Raw genomic sequence first — 25,588 nt, forward strand, 5'->3', positions numbered from 1 at the left:
TTCGCAGTGGCAACTACTTCAACTACTTCCTCAAGAGTAAGATATCTCAATCTTAAAATAACACACACACACACTGGGACTTTTAGTTTTTTTGTTTTTTTTGCAGCCAGAGATAGTGTATTCTTTATTGCAGCATATCACTCCCATCATTTATAGAATGCTACAATCATACAATCATTCATGTAATTATACAAATTTATTTAATGCTGGAATTGATTGTGTGGGGTCTGTAAATTAGATTCTTATTGGTATATTTATTCTATACACAAGGCTTCTGCCTTCCTAAAGCAGTAGTTTTCACTTCAGAATCTGTATTCACTTCATTTATTCAGATTTAAGATAAAGGTTTATTTTTTTATTTTTTTTTTTTTTTAATATTTATTTTAATTTAGTGTGGATATTTAAAGCTAACCCAGACTACAATGCAAGGGACTCCTTTAGAATATATGCTTTATAAAGCTGCATACTGTTTTTTAACCTGTAGGGGACACTGTTCTGTCTCATATATATAAGACTCCTATTGCACACAGCATTCTCTCACAAGTTACATTCCCTGCTGCCTTTTACTGCTTTGCCTCAGCAGCTTTTCCCTTTCTCGTAATCTCCTTCTATCTGGCTTTCTCTTCTGTCCCTCTTCGTCACTGCTGCCTCTTCTCTGTCTGTTCTCTTTACTTTAATCCTTTCATTTCTAAGTATTCGCATTCACCTGCTCCCCTCCCCACTTCTCTGCATCCTACCCACCTTCTTATCTCTCTTCTCCAATTCCTTTTTTTTCCTTAATCTTTGCTTTCTTCACTGTTCCGTTATATATCATCCATTCACTTTTTTGTGTCAGTTTTCTCCCGTCTCTTACATTTTTGTTCCTATTTCTTTCTCAATTCCTTTTTACACTCTTTTATTTCCCTAAAGTTCTTTCAAGTTCTCATTTTTCGCGATATTCAACCGTTTGTGTTTTATATTTATTTTAGTGTCTTCTGTTTTTTTTTACATCGGATTTTTTTACCTGATTTTGTTTTTTTTGTTTTTTTGCTATTACCTTGCGGTCTCCTCAAAGACCACATACCCTGTTCTCTGGAGGGGCCATTTGCCTCTCCTCCACATCCTCCGGCACCATAGCTCCCCCCGGCCGTGGGTCCCCCCGTCCCTTGGCCCCATTTGGCCTCGGGAGGAAGACCTTGGTGGCAGTGGCAATTGGAGTAGTTATGGTACTAATTTTGGTAATACTCATTCCAGTTTTGGTCAACTCTGTGGGCTCCGATGGTCACTATGAGATGTTGGGCACTTGCCGGATGGTGTGTGACCCCTACCTTAGCAAAACTGGGACAACAACCACCAGTACAAATATTCGAGCAGGCACTGGAGCTGAACCTTTGAGCGAGAGAGGACAGCTGGCCCCATCAACTTTAGTCCAAGGTCCGCAAGGAAAGGCTGGACGTCCCGGGAAGCCAGGACCACCTGGAGAGCCTGGACTACCTGGCCCACCAGGTCCGGTAGGACCACCAGGAGAACGAGGAGAACCAGGTAAACCTGGACCTCCAGGACTGCCAGGAGGTGGAGTGACTGGTGCCATTAGTACGGCTACATATACTACAGTTCCACGTGTGGCCTTCTATGCTGGCTTGAAGAACCCGCATGAGGGCTATGAGATCCTCAAATTTGACGATGTGGTCACCAACCTTGGTAACAATTATGATGCAACAAGTGGACGGTTCAGCTGTACAGTACCAGGCACCTACTTCTTCACCTACCATGTCCTGATGAGAGGTGGTGACGGCACCAGCATGTGGGCAGACCTTTGCAAGAATGGACAGGTAAGCATGCCAACATTGGCACTTTTAATTTTACCATCTGATTTTTTTGAAAAGTGTTTGGGTAATGCCATCTTAACAAACTCACTTGCTTTGTCTATCATACCAGGGCTGGCTAACCTTTGACCCTTCATTTTCTAGGAACTACATGCTCAAGTATACATCACCATCTATTATACACATATTTGTATATATGCACTGGCATCTATATCACATTAATGCAAGAAAGATGCCTTACCTAAACAACAAAACATAAACATGTTAATAATTCAAAATTCAAAATGTAAAATTTAGTACGCGTCTTTTACGCTGGCACTGTAAGCTCACATAAATGCAAGTAAAAGTGTCACCCTCTATGTTATTATCTTTCAATTCTGATAGAATTGTACAGCTACGAATAGTAAAAGACTGTATGATTTTATACACATACATAAGATAGATAGATAGATAGATAGATAGATAGATAGATAGATAGATAGATAGATAGATAGATGTATAGATAGATAGATAGATAGATAGATAGATAGATAGATAGATAGATAGATAGATAGATAGATAGATGTATAGATAGATAGATAGATGTATAGATAGATAGATTTTTTTTCATTCATTTTTATTAAACAATAGATAATTCCCAGGGACACTTTTTGATCACTAAATAGCCTATGATCACATAATATTTATAAAGGCTGGTTAATAAAACATATATTAACTGAAACTTAATAAATAATATAAAAAGAAGTAATCAATACTAGGCAGTGCAGAAAAAGAAGCAATATTTTATCAGGGGCAAAAACCAGGATCAAACATTTCCAGGGACAAGCCTTCAAACTAAGGTCCCTACAAGTCAGAGACAGCTGGCAACTTTATAATTGGAAATTTGGTGTTTCTCGTTCTCTTGCAAACTGCTAAAATGATTTAACTGTTGAAACAACATCCATCTACGTGATTGAAATATAGCGTAATTAATTGGTATTTAGAATAAAGAGGACTGATTGAATGCTAAAGTGGCAGCAGTATACAAAACAGAGGGGGGATAGAGGGAAAGTGCTTATATTGTTTTTTTTTTCTCTTTCGGAATTAGCATTGATCCTAGAACTGAACTTGTGTACAATCTCTTCTGGAGCGGTGCCCTGATTGGCACTATCAGAATTAATTACCATGAAAGAGCCAGGCAGCCTGGAGGGAGAATGAGTAATGAAGATGAACTAAGGGGGCTTTGAACTTACACAGGGCAGTTGCATTGCAGCCGTCACAATGCATTAAAGGGTCTTGCGTCCCAATAGTACATTATGTGCTGCAGTGCCTGTTAGCCTGTTAGTGCCACCTTAGCATTGAATCATGCAGATCTTTGAGGCACGCGAACTGTGGTCACAATGGGTGGCTTATTAAATTAAGCGCCCAAGGGACAGTGGTTTTCTCCACTCCAGCGTTTACGTTTTAAATCACCCAGAGATAAAAGTAAGATAGCTTCAGTGGAGCAGAGAAAATGAGTTTACCCACAGGAAAAGAAAAACTAGCAGCCTGGAGCAAGGTAGACAGTTAGCACATGGTAGGAAAGAGAGTTTGCCTAGAGACAGAGGGGGAAGACCTGAGAAAGCAGAAAGCGCCAGCCAAGAATGCAGGAACACAGTGTGTATTGTATGAAAAATAGCAAGATTTGAACCTTGGATATAAGTAAGACCAAGGTAGGCAAAACAATGTTCATTGTGACTGATTAGGTAGCATGTTTACAAAAGCTGTACCCAGGAAAGAGGTAAAACCTTAAAAAGAATTTCCCCTTATTTGTTGAACAACACTGGGCCAAGAAAATGGCATAATTGGTTGACTGGTTCATAACAGAATTAATTTAATTTGTCTTTGACTTGATGAAGTGTAACCAACAAAAATAAAGCAAGTCAAGGAGACAACCAATAGAAACTCCTAGGGAAGACAGTGACAATGGGCCAGCTCACAAACACATCAAACACCTAAAAGCAGATGCAAGACATCTTCAGAAATAAAGTGTCTACTTGGTTTACAAGCATTAGCTAAGAGTGCGACTATAAGGAATGACAAAAAAACCAAAAACAGAGACACCTGGAGAGATAAAATGGGATGGGAAAAAAGGAAAAAAGTTCCCAATACTTATGTTGATTGAAGGAAGAGATAGCTTAGCAGAAGTCTAAAGACAATATTAACCATACCGCGTCAGTTATGAGAAAACTATGTCACAGTACAAGCCAAGGCTTCAGGTGAGGATGCAATGCAGATTTAGGGTATAATTAAGGCAAAACAATTGTTAAAAAATGGGAACTTAAGTGGAAAAAGATTAAAGTAAAAAAATGAAATATAAATTTAAATGTTACAAAAGCAAGCCCCAACAAAAACTGTGTTGTATTAAAATGTCTACAGAATCATCGAGGGATTTACACAATGAACTAGGACAGATAAAGACAAACTTAGTGTAAAACAGTCTAAGAAACTACAATTTGAGAAAGATATATTCGGAAGGTTTTATATTTTAGAATCTCCCATTAGATACCTCAAATCTTTTAAAACTTTTACTTTAAATGTAGAGAATAAAGATTAGAAACCCTGTTAGGTTTATAGTGCGGTCTGCATCACTTCTTGTTAGAATTTCCTATTTGTCCGAGTGACTGCTGTGATGGGAACATTTCAGAGCCATCACCAAAACAGGATGTAAGAGTAAATCTTCCAGTTCTATACTTCCAGACCTGTACTTGCGAAATCTAAGATAGGATTTCTCTTCACTATAAATATATTCTTTCTACTTCCCTTTGTATCTTCAGGACAGAATGCATTTATCGGTACAGCAAAAGTAAACTTGGTTTTTAACCCCTCTTTACTTTATCCAAAACAAAAAAAAATAGTTTGGGCTATGCATACACTTTTATTTTCAGTGGTTGCACATAAAATTTATATTTCAATGCTTTGACAACGGAAGGCCCATTGTTAGTATATTGTGATGAAGCTGAGATTTGAGTATGATGGTGGTCATTAAATCCCCTATAAAAAAAATGGGCCTGATTTATTAAAGCTCTCCAAGGTTGGAAAAAATACACCTTCATCAGTTGAGCAAAACTGGAATAGATTTCATTAAATAAAGTAATTTTCTATTTGTTAGCAAATGTTTTCAATGCTGGACCAGATCCATTCCAGGTTTACTGGATCATCCAGGATCACTGATAAAGGTGTATCCTTTCCAGCCTTGGGGAGCTTTTATAAATCAGGCCCAATGTAAGAAAGTCTATGGTAAGATACCATCCGATAGTTCTAAGCAGGGCAACAAGAGACAGTAAAAGGACAGGGTGACACATGATTATATGGCAAAAGCTAATGATATGAAGAATGAAAAAGCATAACAGAAGAAGATTGTTCAAAGAAGCATAACGGAGCCCAAAGCAGAAAGTGTAAAATAGTCCAGTGTAGGTAAGAAGAGTTAGGTCGCTGGGACATACTGTATTCCACAATATATTTTGGAGACAGCACAGAAACATATTCTTGAGTAAAAGAGTAGATATAGCAGTGTAAAATAACATGGGAGTGGGACAGTGTATCATAGGCTGGTCTGAGATTGTCCATAGGTAAAGAGTCAGCTTTAGGACAATGGGTCACAGTCCAAACTGAGCTAGTAAGATAAAATACTGGTTTAGAATGTGTGACTTATACTAGAAAAGGACAAGAACAGCTCTGTTGAAAATTTTGTCCAGTGTATAACAAGGAGACTTCAGGCTTGTATGAAGACATGAGGCTGTGTGGTCCTGACCCAAGAGTAGAGTGTTCCGAAGTTCATCAGAAATTATTTCATAGCAAAATAAATGAGAGTAAAAAAGTCCAGAGGGCTTTAATAGGCTAGTTCAAAATTAGCCACCTTGGAGGAACTGAAACTTATCCAACCCAAAAGTCGAGAGCTTTAGCTGAACTTTGGCAACATTAGAAACTCCTTTTTTTTATTTTATCGAATCTCGCGATCCGTGCTAAAACACACCCCGTGTACGGTAAAAAAGTGTATGTGCAAAAACACCACGCAAAAAACGTGCACTGGGGTTCTATTTGGTAATCCCTCCTCTAAAGAGGAAGGGCCACCCTTTTCCTCAAACCCTCCGAAGCAAAGCTCCAGACGAGGGCTGAGTACTGAGCCCATCCAGCCGAAGCTGGAATGGACTTACATGCCCCCCTGGCCGAAGCCTTTTCTCTCTGGGACCGCATAAGCAGGTCCCACCAGATACTCAGCTGGGAGCTCTCCCGAAGAGAGACTCCCACTAAGGGAGAGCGCCTGATTGTTAGGCCGAGGCACTCTCCAAGACTTCAGGGCTAGCCCATAGGGGAATAGCACCCTCCATCAAAACGTGGCAACAAATACCAAACATTAGAAAACTACTAGCCCAGACACACAGAATCCAAAGACAGGGGGAACCACAAGGGAAGAGGTCAAATTCAAACAACAACTAACAAATCACCAAGCCTTGTTATTCTCGTGGAAAGAAATGTACTTTTTGAATGTATAAACTCCCTTGAATGGTATGAATTCCCTATCCACATCTCTTATCTGTCTGACTGCCAAGCAAATGTATTGCTTTCACACTCACAATTCACTGCGGTCTTCTCAGAACTGAAGCAGTAGTGACAAGCACATTGAGTAAAACAGCGCTGATTGTGTAATATGGGTAATCTATAAAAATCATGCAGTTGCAATGCGTAACATATTACAACAATGAAAGAGCAATATAAAAGGTAATAGACCATACCTAAAGCTATTTAGCACAAAACATGCTCCGCTTTATAAATGATATTTCTCTATCTTTTGGGACTCCACTATAAAATTGTGTCTCCCTCTTAAAAAATACATTCATGGATACAATAGAATATATAGACAGAAACTGTAGAATATAGAAAAATAGGTATATAAATATTAGGTTAATAAACTTTTTTTTTTTTTTAAACTTTTTCATTGGCTAAAGAATTAACTATGTACAAAATGATTTATTTTATGGTGTATAATTACCCTTTAGGTCATTGTCCTCAAGCTGCCAACATTTTTTGATGGCTTTGTATATTATAATTAATATATTAATTATAACACATGAGGACTTGCATTTTCTAAAGAATCACTTGAATTTTTATAAAAAATTATATGATCTGAGAAATAAGATGTGAATTCCTAAAGCGTTTGGTGATACCAGTATTTAAAAGTATAGATGTTAAAGAGTATTTACAATAGTGAAATATATTAATAAGCATGCTAAAAAGAGTAAGAGGAAAGAAATTACAGAAATGACTGAAATAAAACTGAAATAAAACTGAAAATGAAATAATTTACTGTACTTTTACATACAGGTAGTATAATAACCTGATTCTATCTTGATATTGGCCCCCATCATATCCTGCATAAAGGACAAGAGACGTTCTGACCACGCCTACATTGCCCAATCAGAGGGCTGAATGTGGGAGGTGACACCACTTTATTCCTTAACTCTGACGGTGTAAGTGGTGTCACCTTCTTGGCTGTGCGGTGTGTATGTATATATATATATATATGTGTGTGTATATATATATATATATATATATATGTATATTCTTTGGGTTAAATTATTAGTTAATAATATCATAGCTGTATACACAAATGAGCATGTAAATATTGTACAGGTTTTGTCCCAAGTATGCTTTTTTACAGAGTTCTGCCAATTCTAGTTCTATTGGCTGACATGTGTACTGTTTAAATGTAAGTGATATCATTGTAATTGAATAGGACAAGAAATGAATTGCTCGTTCTGCACCCCAGCAGCACCTCTTTACTGGCATCCAACTAGTGCTGGTAATACCCTCCGGTCTCTAGGCTTCTTGCTAATAACTCTTTAATTTATCCTGCTTGCTCCCTTGAGAAATACTTCCAATCCTATAAATGGTATTGTCAACAATCCAATAAAGATAGAAAGCAGACAAGAAGGCCAGGAACTAATGAAAAACAAGGAGTCAATGAAATCTGTGCACAGGGTAAAAATTCACTCCACCAAAGGGAGGAAAACCTACAACAAAAAATTGAGCTTTTCCTTCACTTTGGTCAACAATATCGTTGGCAGCTCAGAAGCCGACCATAAGACTCTCACAGAGCTCAAGTGTTTGTAACCGTTTGCAGGAGACAGAACAAAATTGCGGAGGATGTAATCCATCGAAAATAATAGGATAGGAAAGAAATTAAATCAATATTACTCACACAGACTCTTATATGTTAAATGATTAAAAAAACTCTAGATATGATACTTGTGTGTGTATTATACATAGGTATATATAAATATTACATAATAATAATAATAATACATATTTGTGTGTATGTTTTATATATATATATATATATATATATATATATATATATATATATATATATTCAGATTTTTTTTCTCTTTCTAAGAGTAAATTAAAGAGAGAGTGAATCTTCGTGAACAGGACAGGTAGCCGGAGAGACCTATTGAATGTTCCTAATGTTTGGTTAAAACATGTGGGCTTTGTATGACTTGGAAATCACCCATGCTAAGTGAGAGGTTCTAGTGATCCATATTAAACACAGGCCATAATCTCCTATCATTTGTCAGGATGAAACAACGAGAAATCCTAAGGACCTTAACATGGGTACCAGATTCCTTGCAACAGCCTGTCTGTAGTGGGAACCTAAACTCAGTGATGAACCTAATATAAGAATAGGGAATACTAACCTATTATTGTTGCCATGCTTTTTAAGAGAAATTTTTATTTTAGGTAGCTATAGAAGCTTGTGATTAAGGCTTTTTGACAAAGCTGATCATTTTCTTCATAAAGGCCAAGGGTGTGGAGCTTCAGATTTGTAGGGTTCCTCTGGTGGTTTCTCCTCCAACTAATTGTAGAAACAATCAAATTTATTCTGTAAATCCTAAAAATATGAGAAGCAGTATGAATATTTAACTCAAATACAGCTACCCAATGGTGAAATGGCAATTTGGAATAGATTGATCTTTTAAAGCTGAACACAATGTTTAGCATCCAATTAGACAGCCTTAATACAATTTCCTATAGAATTATCAGATCTTAGGACCTACCTAAGCATCCCATTCAATCAGTTTTCAACCAGGTAGGCCTTCAAGCTACATCTAAAATAGATGATACAATCCAGACCTAATATGCATGGCTGTCTTGATGTACTATGTAGCCCAAAGGCCTACCTAGACAATCTATATAATTTAAATAAAGCCAGACAAGCTTTCACATTATAAACAAGTATTGATAAATTCTGAGAAGATTGTAGAAATAAATTAAATAGGCTGTGTCCACCTTAAGACTTGCTCCAACTAACCCAAATCTAACCACATCTATTTCACCAGACACTAAATACACACAATGGTCATTTTTTGCTGACGTATTTATCTGGACCTTTTGCCAGTTTTATGACAAGCGTTAAAAAGATTTCCCTTGTAATTATTCACAATAAAATTGTTTTTCTTTTCTTTTCATTTTAATTTTCATGGATAAGATCAGCTAAGACCTTGGTGATTAGTATGGATAAGCAGATAAGATGAAAGGGAAATGCATTAAATGTACATTCATTGCTCTTTTCATTGCCAATAGAAGTATGGGAGCTGCTATTTACACAAGTGAAGGAGCCATTTTACGGATGACCCGATACACATGAGAAATGGGAATACAGCCAGTTCACAGTATGATCTCATAAGTTCCTATTGAAATCATAAGCTGAATGTGAACTAGTTATCATGTGTCCGTCTTTATAAAACATTTATGGAGTTTGAAATTTAAAAAGGAAATTAGCTCTTAGTGGGGAAAAAGGACTTGGTATTGGAAAAAGAACCAGTCAGCAGTATTGTGATGGTCCCATTGCCGAATATATTTTTCCCAATACTCACTTACCATCTCTTGTTTTGCACTGCCAACTTGGTAGAGACAGGGCTTTTCTTCCCTATGTCCAAACCTCCAGCAAGGAAAACACAGAACAACAGTGGTGATAGAACTTTTAATGCCCTAAGACTAGGGCCCTGATTTATTAAAGTTCTCCAAGGCTGGAGAGAATACACTTTCGTCAGTGAAGCTGGGTAATCCAGCAAACCTGGAATGGAAAAGTCAAGCTTTTGTTATCAAATGTTTTCAATCCTGGACCGGATCCATTTCAGATTTGCTGGATCACCCAGCTTCACTGTTGAAAGTGTATTCTTTCCAGCCTTGGAGAACTTTAATAAATCAGGGCCTAGAAGTCAGAGGCAGTAGTGCTTAGGATCCCACACTGCAGATGTACATGAGGCCTTGGCACACATAGAAAACAGGATATACTGTACAACAATCTTTTTTTTCAAGAGGAAAACCAGATTCTGCTTAGGATTCTTTTTATGCACAACCCATTTGTACCATATGTACTCTCATAGACCTAAAGCCTGGAGCAGGACCAAGCCAGAGGCAACGGCTCCTACCTCAGGTACTGTGGTGGGGAAAAAAGGGGTACAACTAGGACAGTAGCCGATCCTGCCTTTGCTTCGGCCCGAACTTACTTACAGGCCTATACATTTGACTTGAAGATACTTATTCAATGAACCATTTTTTAATGGAAGAATGGAAGATTGGCTAGAATGGTTGGACCTTAATGGCTGTCACCAATAAATAATGTCAAATAGCTGAAACATTTTTTCAAAAAGTAACTACAATTTTAACACAATTTAAAAAAGTATGACCTCTGCTTTGGCTGAATACCACATTTACAAATTGCTAATAAATGTCACCAATTCTGTAGGATGGGTAAGATTTCAATCTCTGACAGAATGTCCTCTTGTCCGCTTCCTGTTCCATTACACACAATATCTTAGACGACTAGGCCTCGTGGCCCCACTATTTAATTAATCAACCCGATTTCTGTCAAAAAGCAATGATCCAGTCATTTTATTAAAAATATTATTACACAGAATAGGATCTAGGCTGGAAATGCCATATTGAATGGGCATTGGGCGTGAATATGAGCAGAGGATCAGCAATATTCCAGAGTCTTCCTGAAGACAAAACTTCATTTTCCGTTCCATTTGCATTATACAATATTTCTTGAAGCATAACATGGACAAGAAAGCCTATTATAATTGTTGTTATTGTTATGTGATTACAAAGCACAATGAAGCTTATTTTGGTCTAATCCACTTATAACATGTAAATCTTATATATGTTTTTATGTGCTGCACTCAGTACAGAAAGTACCCAATTCTGTTATTAGAAGAATTCAATTCACTTCTCAAAAGATAAATAAATGATAGGGAATTGTTTTTACATCATTGATAGGGGAAGGAAAAGTCATTGCATGTGAATATTTAATAGCAACTTTTAGGTATTATTGTAAAAGAGATCAGTTTGATTAACATATTCTTACTCTGAACAAATTTGGTTTTTAAGGATGCTCAATGAATTGTAGACTGCAGCTCAGGATTTAAAACTTACATTATTTCTGGCACTTACCTGTTTATTATTTTTCACCACTAGATGTCATCAGTCTTCTACTTGCAAGACTGAAGGCATACTGTGAGTTAAGGGTGTCATGGACCTGCCCCCGAGGAGGCCACACCACAGCTTATTCAGCTCTCTGTGTGTCTCTGTGTGTCTCCGTGTCCCCGAGGAGTACCACCCACCGCTAGAAGAAGATCTATAGAGGAAAAAGGGAGAAGTTTGCCACCTGAGTGGCCAGAAACATTTAGAAAATGTAGGTATAGAAGCAAAAAACAAAAAAAAACTGCTGGAAGGGCCTTGAGAAGGAAGGGTGTCTTGATTGGGCAGCAGGGCCAGAGCCTGAAATTGGGATTCAATGTATAAAAATGTTTTGAAAATCCTATTTCTATCTAAGTTTAAAATTTATATATATGAGGACAATGGTATTGGCTCAATTATTAATGTATTCAATGTCCCTATATATCCTATTATAACAGGTGGTAAAAAAGTGGTAAAAAAGGACTTTCACCTATATATTAAACATTTTTTATTGTTAGCATATGACCTTTATTAAAAAAAAATACACAATTTTAATTTCACTTTGAAGGTTAAAAAAACTGTATGCACTACATTTTAGCTTTTAATACGCCCTTGCAGCTATCAAGAAACTTCAAACCCTGTGATTAATGGAAGGCCATGCTGGCACCTATGGTTCCTGCTCTGCAGTCTAGCTGCAATATGCTCCCTCCTGTTGTGAATAGTATATTTCTATAGTAGTTGTACAGTTAGAATGGCGTTTCAAAGCCACAGCTGTTGTTGGTGTTTTTTTTTTTATTTTTTTTCTCAGCCTCATGTCACTTTTCACCGTGCTGCAAAGCTGAAGCTACCTGTATAATCACTAATTAGGTGCTACTGTTGTGTATAGCTTAGAAAGCCTGGGGCAAGGTGCTTTAGTAAATAGAGCAATAGATATCAGTAGAAAAGACCCAAGTCCTCAGTTTTTTCATCTCTCAGCACTAGAATGATGGGCCGGTGGCTAAATTGAATGCCTATTATCCAAGATTTGCAGACATCCTTAAATTTATTACACACAAGCAAATCTTCTGCCAATTTTGCACCGAGCCGATTAAATTTGTGTTCACTTATTAATTGGCCAAAAGTCCAGTTTGTGATTAGAATGTCAGTTGGATCAATAATTACCAACATATCCATTCTATCCACAATTGAGGGTAGGTTATGACTGATCAGGAGCAGGTTTTATTTTTAATTACCTTCAAATGCAAATCGGAAGTCGACTAGAAATAAAATATTCCTCAATGTCCTTTACTTTTCTGCCTTGGGATGACCAACCAGACATTATTAGATGACCTTGTTGGAACAATTTGAAACATATTTATAAAAACACCAGAATATTTGCTATTCTTTGTATTTCTTTTCACTGCCGTTTACAATAGACCGAAGCAACATTAAATTGATGAAAATAAATGAATGGTAAAAAAGGTAAGGGAGAAAGTAAAATGCCAAAATGGAGCAATTCTGTAATTTTGATCCAACGGAGAGCCAATGCAAGGCAACATTTAGGTGTTTTTTATGGATGCAGTTGGCTTTACAGAGATTATGTCACTGCAATATAAAAAATGGAAATGGCCCCTAATTCAAAATCATTATTTTATAATTTTCCAGCAGAAAATAAAAGAAACAAACAGTAAAAATTTAAAATGACCATACATAGTATAATAATTAGGTACACATACAAAAAAATAAATATATCAAACTAAACCACACTAAATACTCTAAAGCAAATAAAAAAGTTTAAACAAATTTTGCCTAAACAAACAGTATAAGAAAGAAATAGTTAGGCTTGATTTCATCAACACAAAATCTATAACTGAGAGGTGAAATCATAAATAAAACAAGATATTAAAGAAATATTCTTTTCCTGCTTTCCTCAGCTGATAAAACAAATACTTTACATTAGGTAAAGGTTGTATAGAACACATTTGCCTAGAAAGCTTTTATGAATCACCATTCTTTGATTTTATTGGGCTATTTTTGTCTTATCTGGAATTCGGTGAAAATGAGTTGAGAAATTGCTCAGAGATGGTAATGAGTGAAACTGCTAAATATTTCCCATGAAGAGTGTCTAAACATCAATACCAGCATGTAATAAAGACACATTAGCACACCCCTGTATTTATTAATACATTACTAAATGTAATTTTTAAAGGCAAAAAAACCCCAAAAACTCTTGCAGTCTCTTTACCAAAGAGCATTTGAGGAGGGTTTTTGGGTAGAGGGGAAAACTTAAGCCCAGGGACCAAACTCAACCAGCTTGTTGGGACAGATTTCTGTAGGCTAAAGAATACGGGATTAATAAAAGTTAGATGCACCTAATGGACATGGCTTATTGCGACATACCTTCACATATTCAAGTGTCAACTTTCTTTTTCACTATGGCCAACCAGTCATCTCAGAAGATGCTGGATCACCCAGGTTCTCCCGTGATGGCCTAAATTCTCCAGTCTTGGAAAGTTTTAAATAAATCAGGTCCAATGTGAACACACGTCTGAACAATGAGCTAGTAGCCTAATAATGTTCAGTGTCCCTGACTGAGGGTCTCACTTTGACGAATGAATGGTGGAGTATCAACAGCCAGGGTCACCGGTTTACTATGTCTTGTTTATACTATCCTTAGGGAAAAATGCCCTCCTACCCCCTAGTCCAACCATCCCCTGGTTCAGTTAGTTGTCTAGAGCAGTGGTTGCCAGCTGGTGATCCGCGAGAAAATCTTGGTGGTTGGCGGCTCTGGCCAATGCGCACCAGCCACAGCTGCAGACCATGTCCCCGTACCGATCGCAGACTCAGGGCAGTGGGTGGGTTATGTCTCTGGACACAACCCACCCACTCTCCCATGGCAGGCTCAGACCTACGATGGGAGAGTGGGTGGGTTCTGGCATCATGACATCACTCTAGGGGAAGTTTGTTCCCCTTTGAGTGACAAACAGCTTCCCCACACATGTGCTATCTGCAGTCTGTGCATTTAGTGGTCCCTAGGTCCGAAAAGGTTGGCCATTAGTCTAGAGTGATATACCGCCGTTTCTCCTCTCAGGAAGTCAAACCTGTAAGTATAACCTAACATAAGGGTAAAATCAGGTCTCCTGCCCTGCCAGACAGGGTCGTGATGTCTGAAAGGAAGAAAGATGGCAGCAGGGTCAAATACCCCAATGTCTCGCTTTTGGACATAAGCAAAGTTTCAAGAGTCCATAGCAGAGGGGAATAAGATTTCCCTCTCCCCCAAAGGTTTCTGCCCTTTTTTACCTGCCGACATCTCTGTTTTGTCAGTTGTCAGTCACAGTTCATTTCATTTCTGGTTTCTATTTGCAGTGCCTAATATAAGTTTTCATATGACTTCCATGTTTTACATACTCGCTTTGGTTTCTTTACACCCAGAGAAGAGAAGAATAGTTATTAGTTGCAGGAATATTAGTCACTATTATCCCTCTCTGCCTACATTCTTAAAGCAGAAGTGAACCCCCTACTTATGACATTTAGGAATTGGCAAATGTACTTGAAAGGTATTAAGTGTAAATGGGTGAATGTACAGTTACTTTAGTTTAAAGTTTAACTAAACCTGAAAATAATATTATAGGACCTGAAAATAATATTATAATAATAATAGGGCCTGTCTAATATGCATTAGACAGGCCCTATATTGAAGGAAGGAGCGGTGCCCCTTCTGCATGTAAACAAACTTACCTGCCTTTTGGTAATCTTTTGTAGGATGTACACTGAGTTGCGCATGTGCCTCACAGTGTATGATTCCAGCATAAATGGGCATCAGCAATAAATAAACTCAAATATTCTATTCTGGCTTGGCCAATCAAGATGGCCGAAAATCCGGAACCTGAAAAAGGACCAGGTTAAGATGACGAATGCTGGAGAAGAAGTAGCAAGGGCAATTGAGTTGATTAAAAGTGGGTGTAATTCTCAATTCTCTCTCTAGGTGGTGATATGGTAATCTTTATTAGGTATGAAAACAAGTGCAGTTTGTTGGGAATACAAATTAACACAGCACTTCCAAGTGGACAAATTAGGAATGATACCCTCTAAACTAATATTTCGGTACCTGTTCGCCCATATCCACATATTACCTTTCACATGTAAAGTTAATATTTAAATCAGTCTACCTATCTCAGTTATTTGTTTTGTTTATCAGTCTACCTCTCTTTTTTATTTGTTATATTTTGTTATAGTTTAAGGCCTATGTAAATGTGCAATAATCATTGCCAGAAATGATTGTTAGTGATCATTTCCAATGACAGTACAAACAAGCAATGTACCTGTTCTGTGTAGAGGTGAGGGAGGAAAACAAGCAGGAGGCAATCTACTGTGTCCTCCACATTAGAAAACAACTGGGGTTATTTCTATCAATTGTATAATGATCAGGCATGGTGAATCACTTAAGTATAATAACCTATCATCTGTACACAGCTTTAGTGCTTTTGATCATTTCTACAAGCACCTTCTAGATGATTGCCTAACATTTCCCAGGACAGGACAATTTCTGCCCCTCATTTACAATCCAATCTAAAAAAAATGACTATATCTTTTAAAAAGTTGTTTTTTTTAAATCTATATGAACTTTTTACTTTAGGGGCTATCTTCCTTTACCAATTTATATTTTACATAAATGACAGTTCTATACATGCTACATTGATTTCCAAGTAATATATGAAGTGCATTATTAATTTTCAATGTCTCTGGCTTTTTAAAGGGTTCAAGTGATCTCTAGTTTTATTTTTTAATAAAGAAAATTGCACAGATTTCTTTTAAACAATTCAAGTAGCTTAATTCTTTCTTTGTGTACAGTACTGTACCCTTTATAAACTCCACTGACTGCTGGTCTTCTATGAATGACGACCATCATTCATTTCACTTCCTGTAAGCCCAGGCTGTCATAGACACACCCCCTGGAGTTTTGGCTCTATGCAGAAAGTTTGAGCTGTATTCCACAATAAGAAAGACCACCCAGTGCCACTTCATGGATAGCAGGAAGGAGCCCTGAGCACATATTTACCCATCTAGAAGACCACAGGTGCGTATGTAAAAAAATCTGTATGACAGAGAGCTGAAGATACCAAGTGATTGGCAAACTGACTCATTGCTGCATTCAGTCTGGTTTCACATTGTTGCTGATTTAATGCAGCTAGGACGCCTATTCTTCCTACAAGCAAAAAATGTATTATCACGGAGTGTCGTGACAGCGAGCTATTTTATTCTAAAAAAAATTCTAAAGCCAAAATTCTGCAACGATCAACAAACTATTTATGTCGGAATCTGCTAAATCAGCAGTTTAGAGAAAAAAAAAATTTAAACACACAGTCAGATAATGTGGATGTTACAAACATCTGCAACGATCTAAAAATGTGAATATTATACTTAAAACCACAATATAAAACATTGAAGATTAATAAAATCCTTTGGGATGTTTATGGGGGTTGTTATGTTTTTATCCTTTTCTGTTTGTGGCCCCGGTAAAGATATTGGGCCTGATTTATTAAAGCTCTCCACGGCTGGAGAGGATACTCTTTCATCTGTGAAGCTGGGTGATCCAGCAAACCTGGAATGAATTTCTTCAAAGTCATTTGCTGTTTGCTAGCAAATGTTTTGACGCCTGGACCGGATCCATTCCAGGTTTGCTGGATTACCCAGCTCCACTGATGAAAGTGTATGCTCTCCAGTTTTGGAGAGCTTTAATAAATCAGGGCTTTTGTCTTTACTGTCCCTGGGACATCATAACATCAAATGTGGCTCATTAGTCAATTAGAAAATATTTTTTGGTTAAATTTGATGTGCCTTTTTTTCAACCTAGCTATATTACTAGTTAGTTGCTTCCATGGGTGATCAGTATTGCTCCCCTTGATATTCCAATAGGGCTGTGTGAGCCTAAAATGGCAGAACTGTTTTTATCTGTAGTTTGGACCATTCTGCATCTAATTTTTTATTTGTGATCACGTAGCGATCCTCGACTACTTATAAAGGTGGGCTGTTCATATAGATTCTATGGATATTGCTGCTATGGTAACTTCCATCATATCCATATTAAATAAAAGTGATGAGTGAAGCTTTAAAGTTAACTTATCACTAATGATTACCAGGATCACTAATGCTAAATGCGTTAGCTAATAAAGCAGCTTGGATAAACTGCTAATGATATGTTCCCACACATTCTACATTTGCTTACCATACCAAGGCAGGCCAACCTCATAAATCCACCAAAACCACCAAGCTTCATGAGTCTATGAATTTGCCACATTTAGATCCACAGCAGATGGCTGCCATAAGAAAAATACAAAGACTGCAGTTGATGACTGCCTTTTCCAAAAGTTACTCACCTGACTGTTGTGCCTAACCACCAATTCTAACTAAGTTATTGACTTTATTTGCAGTCTCACAGATCTCCTTATGACAAGTCAACAATAAAGGTTTTCTAAACCCCTTTACAAAAAAAAATATTATTTTGGGGTTGAAAGTTTTTGGACATGAGTGGCTGCATTATATTTGTCTTTTATCCTTCAATTTAACAAGATTACTACCTCTTGGGTTCAATAAGTCAACATTTGTCAGAGAGAGCTTGAGTGCATTCGGATGCAGGAGGGACTCAGATGGTTTGTTAAAATGTCAGTCCACTCAGAAGGGATATTTAAGTTCCAAGTGGTGCCTGATGGACTGAGTCATACCCTGGGTCCTTATAAGTCTTGTATACTTCAATAACAAGATTCCAAAATCCTTATTCCTTTCCACATTGGAGTTTTGTGTGTTCCTGTCCACCTTTGTCCATTCCAGCTCCCCCTTTTGCATTCTCCAAAATATATCCTAAATATAAATCAAGCTGGGAGAATGGAATCCCCCATGGTGGCCCTACCACAATAGGGTTTCCAAGAACTGTCAATTGGTTTGATTCTCCAGCATGGACAGTTGTAGACAAAGTGTGGCCCTGGGCATCTGGAAAGTGGGGGCCCGAATGTTCAGCATTCCAGTTCCCTGCACTCTTGCCATTCTGTCAATTGAAGCCCTGAAAAAATGAGGGCCCCAAGCAATTGATCAGCTTGCCCTGCCCTAAAACCAGTCCTGTTCTCCAGCATTTACTAAAAAATAAAATATCAACTTTGAGTGGATTTACTCTTTCAATAGCAATTTACAGCCGGCCTTTTGCAAATATTACCTAATATTTATTATTGTGAAAAGCATTGAAGCTGGACTATGGCGATCTTTTGCTGCCGTAACGTATCAGCCTAGGAATGCTGATGTATATGAGGTGTGGTGTGACACTTTTTACATGTCTCTGTGTCAGTGTAAGCTTTAGGTACTGAAAGTTTGGGTCATAAGACATGACACTTTCATACATGAGGGCCACTACTGTTAGGTGCAATTATAATAAAGATTGACATTTTCAATTCTGCAGTCCCTCGAGGGGTGATGTTCCTTTCCATCACACATACATAAACCTACAAGCCATCAGATGGATATGTCACACAGCACTGATCGGTACAGAGAGAAGGCTTGGATTAAAGTTTTGCAACTGGACCCTAGGTCACCGAAACCAGCCACAAAAATTACGTTTTTTCTTAGATGATTAATGTTTCTATCTAACACTATGGGGTTTTCAAAATAAGTTCAAAATCATGTGTTTTGCTTCTCTAATGCTTCTCTGAAAAAGAAACTCAGTTTTACTCACTGAACAAATAGGTAAATTTTGGTAAATTTGGTGTTTTTAATTTTTTTTTAGAATATGTTTGTGTTTCATTATTATTTTTGAAATAGAGCAGTGCAATAGGTGTAGTTTTTATGTGGTGTTTATTGTTTTGTTTTTTCTATTTTATGTACAGATATTATGCTATTTACATTTTGTATTTAATGTTTTACTGCCTTTGTTTTCTTTATGTGAAAAACTAAAATACAAAATAAAAAGGTAATGTTTATTTGGTGCAAAAACAGGTATAAAATGATTGAAAAGAGCTTACAAAATTCAAGCGTTGAGTGTTTCTCAACCTTGTTAACATAGGGGAACTCTTGAAATGACTTATAGACCTTTAGAGAACCCTCTGCTATAAATACTATATTCACAGCTCGCAGTACATTAGTGTGGTGGTCAGTGGGAAGAATGCCTCTTACATTGAAAACCTCTGCAGGAACCCTAGGGTTCTACATAACCCTTCTAGTGAAACATTGCTCTGAAGATATTCTTACCCCATTTTACTGTTGTAACTTTAAAGAGGAATACTTCTCCAGCAATGTATTTTTTTTTCTACTTCCAGGTGCCAATATATTTGAATAGACTTGTTGGAGTTTTAGGATATTTGGCCATCTTTTTTTTTTGAATATTGAATTTTTAATAAATTTTGCTTATGTATATACAACTAAATTACAAAACCATACTATACAAAAACACATTATATATATAAAATACAAATTATTTGGAAAAATAAAACACAATACACTTATATTACAAAGTATTCTAAGAGAAAAAATATGACATTTCCTTTTTATAAAGAAAGGGCCTCTAATAGTCCTATATATCTGCGCTTGTAAATCAACCTACTAACAAACGTGAGAAAAAAAGAAAAAAGAAAAAAAAAAGCGGGGGGGAGGGTGAAGGAAGGGCCTCTAATGGCCTTATATATCTGTGCATGAATATCAACCTACTAACAATACATGAGGGGAAAAAAATAAATAAATAATATTCTGCATACTTATACACCCTTTTGTATAAATATATGTATAAACACATACTAACATACGAATGACAAAACACTCAAAACCAAAAGAGCAATTCAAGTGAATGTCCTTCAAATTTATCTTATACTATTCAGACAATATTATCCGATAAGAATGTATCTAAAATAAATTTATACAACGATTATCTACCTAATACCCATGATGGTCTGATGGTCTGACAAAATAAAATCATGAAACTCAAGGTTTACCATATATATCGTCAATATATCAGCATCATTCTCGACCCATGATGTTGAAATAACAGGCCCTATCTAAATAAAATCCAAGGAGCCCAGATAACATTGAATTTTCAAGTCATATCCCGGAAATCATGGTACCCCTCCTCCATCTTACAAACCTCCTCTACCAATTGCAACCAACCTTTTAATGAAGGTTGGAAAAGGATACACCAAAAGGTGAGCTCCAACAGAACCTAATAATTTCAATCTTTTGTAAAATCCCTTTCCAATACTTTGCAATCATAGGGCAGTGCCACCATATATGTGACAAAGTACCCTGCTGTCTACAACCTCTCTAACAAAGTTGAGATTCATGGGGGGAAAATCAATGTTGTTGTATGGGGACATAATACCATCTAGAAAGGAGTTTAAAATTATTCTGCTGTATCTTATCACCTACAGATGTCTTAAGTGCCAGATTTAATATGACGTTTTCTGAGACTCCAAAAGAGTGCTATTTAATTCAATTTCCCACTTTACCAAATACTCAGGAATATCCTGGGCGTTACGAGTATTTAAATATTTGTACAACAAAGACACCATATGAGAAGGCCTATCATTGCCTTTCAACATATCTTCTAGGGGAGTAAGTTCTGTGCCTGTACGTATAGGGCAAGGCAAAGACTGCATAATTGGCATAATTGTATGTAATGCCAATTTTGGATTGGCTTACGCCTCTCCTCCTGCACAAGCTGAGCAAGAGGGCGAACCGAATCTTTCATCATCACTTGATATAAGAGTAGTCTAGAATTAGTTTGTTGACCCAAGAAAGAAGGTGACTGAAATCCTGGGAAAAAAATAAGAGTATTAATAGTAAGAGGTGAAGTATCTGGACCTAAAGCTCTAAATTGCTTTGGCAGCCAAATAATTGTACTCAAATTAGCAGAACAAACATCTAATTCTAGGTTAACCCAGCTCTTAGCAACACCATCATATTTCCAATTAAATATTCGATTTAAATTAGTAGCCTGGTGGTATTGTTTAAAGTCTGGTAATCCCAGACCTCCCTCTGTTTTAGGACGAAAGAGTGATCTCCGAGAGACCCTAGCTCTCGAAGGGTTCCATATAAATGTTGTTACCAATTTAATAAGACATTAACAGAAAGAAGATGGGAGCTGTATGGGTAACATTTGAAAAATAAATAACACCTTAGGGAAAATATTCATTTTTACTACATTAACTTTTCCTATCCAGTAGAGACGTAACTGTTTCTATTTTTGAAGAGTTCGTCCACTGGTATTTAACAAAGGGATATGATTTTCCAGAAATAGCCCTGTCAAAGATGTCGTAATTTCAATGCCTAAATATGTCAATGATTTATGGCAATTTTTATGTCTTAAGTGGGAACACTGGGCTGAATGTCTTTGTCCTTTCTTTTTAAAGGTTTGGGATTTTTGGCTGTCTTGATTGGACATTCTGGGATGAATGCCTTTGCCTTGTCTAGGTTCAAGGTATTTGGCGTTCTCGATTGATCACCCTTGAATGACTGTCTTTGCCGAGTCCTTTTCCGAGTTATTTATAAAGCAGTGAACCTGGCATTCAATCAAACAATCCCTGGTGGAGAATCTTCCACTCCCATGTGTTTCCATGGCAGTAATTATTTCTCCATCCGGGAATGTTTCAGTGAACAAAAGCTATTTTTTTACTTGGAAAAATTTAGCTAAAAGCGCCCAAAAATTTGGCAATTTTTCCACTCCCTATTTTTACTCATCCTTGTTTGAAATATTTCACCACACATGTAGACATTTTCAACTGTACTCAAATATTTCACTGGCCAATCTCATCTGATCCAATCCGATTGTAATGTGTGTGGTCAAACTGTAGCTGAGCTGAGTGGAGCAATGTAATGATAGAGGAGTTAATGTTTCTTCTCCGCCTTACAGTCGGCTGTCTTCTTCTATAATTCTGCTTATCTCATCCCTTTCCCTCTGTCAGTTGCTATCTTTCTGCGTTTCGCTCTCTCTCCGTTTCTCTTTCTCTATCTGTCCGTTTCCGTCTGCCTGCTCACATCTGTCACTTCTCCCATCTCCCCGCAGCCTCTTCAGTTGCTCCCACACTCTGCCTTCCCAGCCTTCATTTCCATCCAGTGTGCTGTCCTGATCTCTACTGCTTCTTATCTTTCTTGTCATTTCCTCTTTCCATATTTAACCCATTTGACCCTATAGATAAGACAGGAAAGGGAACAAGGAATGATAAGCAGGTAACCCATAGCAACTCAGTTCCACCTTTCATCAGTTTAGAGCAGTCAAATTATTACAGGGTTTTTGCTGAAGGGAACAGATAAAAATTATTATTGTATTCTGCATTCTGCTGTGGTTGAAGATCTAAACAAGCAGCGGAATACATATGTGATTTACCTGCCGAAGGACGTGCAATTCTGTTCTATGATCCAGGCAGCACAGCAGTGTCCCCCCCCCCCTTCATTAACAGCACAATTAAGTTAAAAGTACACATTCAGGAGGTTGATTGGGCAGTGAAGGAGTAGTAGATCACCAATAAAGTTATCCTTCTACTCACTCTCATCCAGTAAACATGTTTAGTGCCTGCACATGTGTAGGCAGCGAATCCTGATTAGCTTCTAGTGCTACTCCCCCCTTTTCCCAGTTTTCTGATTGTTGTTGAAGTGTTGTGTTATTGCCACTATACAGGGGATTTCAGGAGGCTGATATCAAGATTAAATTATGTACTTACACTTGTTATATTTAGGATGAAACATACAGTGTAAACTTAAATGTAAACTGGTTCAAATATAAATATAGGTTCCTACTTTTACCTACAACAAGAAACAAGAAAATTACTTTGATTTGGGTATAAACCTACAGCAAAATGTGGCTGTCACTGCTCAAATTTAAAATAATTAAATTATTAAATAAAAAATGAGCATAAATATATCCATGGTGTGTTTTTAAAAATGATTTGGTATTTTAAAGGGAAAAAAGATAAATACCATGGGCTCAGTCTGTTTACCTAAATGACCGATCATGCATTATTGTTGGTCACCACTAAATGGCGCTGTGTACTCATGTAAAGTGTGTAACAAACTAATATTGTTTCAGATCACAGGAATTTGTTATACACTTTACATGTGATCCAGTGGTGTGATCTCAGTATAAACCAAAATGATTTTTCTAATAGCATCTTTGGATCTCAAGTTTACACTTTATTAAACTTACATAATCATTTTTTAAATAAATTTAGATCTGTTTTAATACTTTTTTATTATATCTCAGTATAGTCAAAATAATGTAAATCATCATCATTATAATCAGTTTGTAGTAATGTATTAGAAACCTTTATTTTAGTCCCAATGTAAACTTAACAGACAGGTTATGTCTATTTTTTAGAAACAATTATTTGCATGAGGAAATATGGGGCTTGGCTGTTTTAAAAATGCAAGGAAGGGTCACTTGTTTGCTTTTAGTAATCTAGTTTAGTAATTTTCATTCATTGTCAAAAACAGATCTTTAGTTTCAGAAAATCGCATGATTGCTTTGGGCCCCAAAAACAATAGGCATAGCACCATCTGCCTAAATTCATTGATGCATGAATTAACATAAAGTTTCTATAAAATAGCTGTGAAAGCAAAAATACTTTACCACTAGGGAATGTCTTTGGGATGCAATGACAGGGTCTGCTGGAAGCCCAACTTTTGTTTCATTAAAAAAGTTTTCAGAAATTAGCCCATGCCTTGGCAAAATAAAAGAGTGCCATGGTGATAATGGGGCATCACCATGGCACCCTTTATGCTCACTGTAAAGATGCTGAGAGCTGCACTGACATCAGCACCTCAAGCTGTTCTCAGCATGATCAAAGTCCGCTCACCACCCAAAGAAATTCCAAAAAAGACCTAGAGTGTCACATGACCAGCCTGTAGAGTTCAGAAAAATTAGAAATAACAGTGATGCATAAAAAACATCTGGGGAGTCTCCAGGAGGAGAACTTGGTGCCCAGTGTGGAGCTAAGCGTGTCTATGTTATAGGTGCCCCATCACACAGAGCCAAGCTGTTGCTCATTTTTTTTTCTAAATTTTCTTTATTTCCTTTTTTCACAAAAATTCAATATAGAAAGTTGCATAATAAAATAGCTTACATATATATCTAATGTTCTTTATTATTTAAACTAAAGGTGGTAATAACCTGCACTATATATAAAAGCCAATCTGAAAACGAGTTTACGTTAATTTACTGTAAATTGCAAAAACAACATTTTGATTTGTTGCATTGGGTTACTGCACATCATCGCTTTCAAAATCTGCCTAATTATTGTTATCACTCTTTCTTTGAACCTGTGAATGAACAGATGTTGCTATAAGCCAGTGCTATGGTTATTAATAGCCCTGTGTATAGCTATATATAAATATATTTATATACATACATATATGGGTCCCGCAGCCAAATTTCAGACAAAGCTCCGTGCAATTCCACAACGGAGATCTGGGTCATTGTAACACACTACAATTCTGTAGAATACTAATTACATTCAAAGCGATTGGCTGCTGGAGTGGGAAATGTACATACATTTATTTTATGTGATGTGAATTGCCAAGTCCTGAAGTCATATGCAGTCACAGAGTAGTGGGATCCTTTGATGCTCCCTAACAATATCCACTTATTATGTTCTGCTTTGGTAATATTACATTACCCTTAATTTGTCACAATATTCACTTTGTAAAGATTCAGAATAGTTTGTGTATAAATTTGTGTTTAGTGCCCCTTGTCACAATTTTTATACATCTCTGCAGCTTTTGAAATACGATATACAAGTGTCGACTTTTTAAGAGTCAATATTTGCATAATACCCCATTGGATAATATTTTGTTAATAGAGTCTAATCACTGCTTTTTGGGTTGGAGGAATTACCTATGCTTTTCCTATCTTTAGGTGTTTCTATATATTTGGGGGCAGCTACTGCAGGTGTGAACAGTTGTCAGAAAATCTACACATACTGCCGGGGAACCAGACATAATCTGATCCTCATCAGGTTCCATTTGATCTAATTTAACCAAAATAATGATTTCCTTTTTATTGGACAATGTCGTAACTGTTGGTGAACGTAGGAAAACTTGACAGTTATTTAAAATACAACTAAAAGTTTTTGTACAAATTACAAGTCCAGTTACTATGTGGTGCTATAGCTTTATAAAGTAAGCAAAAATATTTTTTTTTCTTCCCTGAGACAAATTCTCCTTTATTACCGTCTTTCCTGCTCCCCCTACCAGACACTGCAGATCACAGTGGAAGGGTTTCAATAGCAGAGGCATTGCAGCCAATCAAGAAAGCAGTGGGCAGGACTGGGTGTGGTCAGGTGATGATTGACAAGCTA

General features: G+C 36.9%; 1 protein-coding gene across 1 annotated transcript in view; it reads left to right on the forward strand.

Moving 5' to 3' along the window:
- Positions 1-549: 549 nt before the first annotated feature.
- Positions 550-25,588, forward strand: part of C1QL1 (complement C1q like 1) — a 46,485-nt gene continuing 21,446 nt past the window's right edge. Inside the window, exon 1 of the mRNA XM_072414684.1 lies at positions 550-1,811. Coding sequence (XP_072270785.1) covers positions 1,203-1,811 — 609 coding nt within the window. The 5' untranslated portion in view covers positions 550-1,202. The remainder of the gene's footprint in view (positions 1,812-25,588) is intronic.

The sequence above is a fragment of the Pyxicephalus adspersus genome, chromosome 6, assembly GCF_032062135.1.
Source record: "Pyxicephalus adspersus chromosome 6, UCB_Pads_2.0, whole genome shotgun sequence".
Taxonomy (NCBI): domain Eukaryota; kingdom Metazoa; phylum Chordata; class Amphibia; order Anura; family Pyxicephalidae; genus Pyxicephalus; species Pyxicephalus adspersus.